At 46.6% G+C, this 3,467-nt stretch overlaps 1 protein-coding gene across 1 annotated transcript in view; it reads right to left on the bottom strand.

The window, feature by feature from the left end:
- Nucleotides 1-1,063: 1,063 nt before the first annotated feature.
- The window catches only part of TNFAIP6 (tumor necrosis factor, alpha-induced protein 6), a gene marked incomplete at its 5' end in the record, with an annotated part of 5,633 nt that continues 3,229 nt past the window's right edge, over nt 1,064-3,467 (bottom strand). The window contains 3 exons of the mRNA XM_010139416.1: nt 1,064-1,244; nt 1,731-1,771; nt 2,789-3,017. Of these exons, the coding sequence (XP_010137718.1) occupies nt 1,081-1,244; nt 1,731-1,771; nt 2,789-3,017 (434 nt within the window). The remainder of the gene's footprint in view (nt 1,245-1,730; nt 1,772-2,788; nt 3,018-3,467) is intronic.

Raw genomic sequence — 3,467 nt, forward strand, 5'->3', positions numbered from 1 at the left:
ATGAAGTGTTGGGAATGACAGGGAGAGAAGCTGCAGTGCGAGCTGCAGCCTTGTTCTGCAGGAAGCATGATTATACTCCCTTTGAAATGACAATGACAAAAGCTCACAGATGAAATGAATGGAAGGAACCGAGAATTCGAACAAACAAAGAAAAGATGGGTCTGATTAGCTGAAGCTCATCCTCCTGACATGCAAAATTCTTTCCGAGGAATTCACAGTGCTCCAAGCAAAACATGATTCTCAGGAGGGCTCAGCGGGTACTAAGCTTCAGCAGATCTGGGGTCAGGAAAACATTCAGAGCGAAAGGATTCAACTCTTAGAACTTACTTATTTACTGCTTGAAATCCAGAAAGATGTTTCAAAACTGAAAAGTTCTCAAGAACTAAAGACAATTCATTGGAGACTGTGATGTGATTAAAACAGAGGTAGCTTTAATGCTGCTTCAGACCGAGGGGTTTGAACTGCAGTTCAAAACGTAACGAGAACGGTTCATCAGTTCAGGACAGTACAGTCTCACAGCCCGTGTAAACGACATTCATCTCGCAACAGAACGATGACGATGATGGAATTGATTCTGTCATCTTCTGGCTTCCGACACGGTGGCCGATAGTTCCTCCACAAGGTGTTAAAAACAAGCTCACCTGAAGGCCTTTTGAAATGAGCTCACTGAAAAAATAATAATGGATAGAGAACACAGCAACAATCCAACAAATAAATATGTGGAAACAGGGAAAATAAGGAGAGGACAGCATATTCAGTTTAAAAATCATTGAGATGGTCACACAACAGTTTGTTCGTGTGGAGGAAGGAATGAGGAGAAGGAACAGTTTATATAGAAAAATAATTTTAAAATCCTTGGTAACAATGAATCCTTCAGATTTTTACAGTACTTGTAATCTAAAAACAGTCTCCTGTTATTCATGTAAGAACATTTTATAATTTATTTCCCAGTATATTAACAGAACGTACATAAAAGCAGAAAATAAAACACTCAGAAAGATGCGAGGAAAATATCTGAGGAAACAGATATCTGAACTGGCTTCCAGAGCTCGTTTCTGACTGAGTGTCTCGTTACTCTGCTCACATAATGCCGAATTTCCCAGATAGGAAGTTGGCTTTCCCTTGGGATGTTGTATTCCTTCCGTCGCTTGCCTTTGAAGGCAGGTCCATCGTCATATATCTAACCTGAAACCCCCCCGCGGTCACCGAGGCGTCTGTCAGAAACTTCAGGGTCATAACGTTGCCTGGGACAAGGAAAGAAAAACAAAAGCAAAGGTTTCATTTTCGGGTGACATAAAAACGGGGTAGTTCAGTGTTACTTCGCAGGGCTCGCTCTTGCTTGCTTCTGAGACCTTTGGAGCAACCCACCCGGGCCCCTGCCTCGGAGCTGTTTTCTGGGAGGATTATTGGCCCCACAGAAAACCAGGCAGATTTTCCTCAGTTTTCTTTTTCTGCAGAGCCTGGAGGTGGATAAAGTTGTGCCGTGCCCGGAGCTTTCTGCGACGCGTTTCCTGATCTGTAAGATGCCGTGGGACACGTCTGGCATAGAGCCTCCTGGATCGCCAGGTGACACGGGGGTGAGGTTGCTGCATCACCCTCCCACCAGTGTCATCTGACAATTCACCTGGCGCCTGAAGCAGGGCTCACGTCTTTGGAGTTCTTACCCAGAGGGAAAAAAAACGACACGGAAAAAGGCCCAAGTTTTTTACCGTCGAGTGCCAGTGTCTTACCTGTGCTAATGATATCATCTGGCAACTCGTCCCCACAAAACCTGGAAGAGAAAAATCAATGGTTGTGAGTACACGATGCAGCAAATCTGGCGCCGCCCCGCTCTGCGGGTGCTGCCCTGCACGGTGCTGCCCTGCACGGTGCTGCCCTGCACGGTGCCTCTGGGGCTGGCGCTGGCTCAGGGGCCGGAGGAGGCTGTAGGCGTTCGGTGTGTGCAGTTCTCTGCTACACGGCAAAGCAGCTGCTGAAAGGACTGTGGTCGTTCTTTTATAGTAAGGTTTAGGGGAAGGAAAAGTGCAGGAAACGTTTTTCAATATATGCAGGAGGTAAATGCAGCAAAACAAGAAAAAGAGCAATTTAACAAGGGGTTGAGGAAACCAGCAATGGCCCAAGGCTAAGAAAGGAAGAACATTGTCGAGAAAAACATTTAAAATCATCTGTAAAGGCAAAACAAAGGGACTAGATCACTTCTCTGCCACACACGATTTGTAGAGAGGATGCAAAAAGTGGCAGGAATTGGGACGGATTTTTTTGGATGCTGAGGGTGGTGAGCCCCTGGCCCAGGCTGCCCCGAGAGGTGGGAGCAGCCCCATCGCTGGCCCCATCCCAGGTCAGGTTGGCCCTTGGGGCTCTGAGCCCCCTGCTCTGGGGGCAGATGTCCCTGCTCCCTGCAGGGGTTGGGCTGGGGGAGCTCTGGAGGTCTCTGAAGCAGTCTGTGGTTCTGTGGCTTTTATCACTTTCTCTGGTTTATTTTTTGTTCTGGAAAATTGAGGCACTTCATACCCAAATGTGACTGCAGAAATAGGACATCGAAGAAGAAAAGGTGAGAGTTAAGCAAAGAAGGAAACTAAATCTGGTAAGAGAGATGATATGTAACACTCATTCAGTCCTGATGGTTAGGAAATATTTTAGTTCCGTAGCGAATAGTAACTGAGAGACGTTTTTGCTCGTAGTTTAAGACCCCACCTCCCTCCTTTCACCTAAAGCAACTGTAATGTTCTGGGGAAAAAAATAACCAAATCATTTGATTCTTTGCATATTAAAGGTGGAATTGCTTTACCTGCCCACAAAGCCATTGACATCATCGTAGCTGTCGTAGACTTCCAGGAAATCCGCCATGCAAGCAGTGTCGTCTTCAACGTCGAACTCCAGGAACTGGAGGTGGATACGCTGTCCGTACTTCACTCTAATATGCCAGTAGCAAATCTGGTCATTTTCGTACTCGTTTGGGTAGCCTGGTGACTTAAAAACGTGTTTGGAATCTGTGAAGACGCCACCACATTCTTTTCCTAAGCGAAAAATAAAAACGTCAGGGTGTAAGTATTCATTCTGGGCACGGCTGTGGTTTAAAGCTTCGTGCACTTCGACCAGCAGATCCTAGAAAATCACTCCGGAACACCCAGCTCACGTACTTGAGCACTCAGCCCTCGCAAGACATGTCAGTCATTCCTAGCAGAGATGTTGGAAACAAGAGGCATGGTCCAAACCTCACGGAATTACGAGAAAAGCTTGCATTGGTTTTGGCGGGCGTTGGGCCAGAGCAGAGGGGTTTGTGTAAAAGGCATTTGGGGTTTCTGGCTGCGTCGGTGTGTCAGCGTTACAGCAAGTCACCCTGGCATTCAGCTCATTCCTGTCTTCTTCACAAACCTCCTGAAAGCGTGTGTTCTACAAGCAAACTTATAGAAGCTCATGATCACAGACAGTGCAGTGTTCTCCTGATACTGCTGCAGCTCGGCATT

The sequence above is a fragment of the Buceros rhinoceros genome, unplaced genomic scaffold, assembly GCF_000710305.1.
Source record: "Buceros rhinoceros silvestris isolate BGI_N320 unplaced genomic scaffold, ASM71030v1 scaffold22587, whole genome shotgun sequence".
Lineage (NCBI taxonomy): Eukaryota > Metazoa > Chordata > Aves > Bucerotiformes > Bucerotidae > Buceros > Buceros rhinoceros.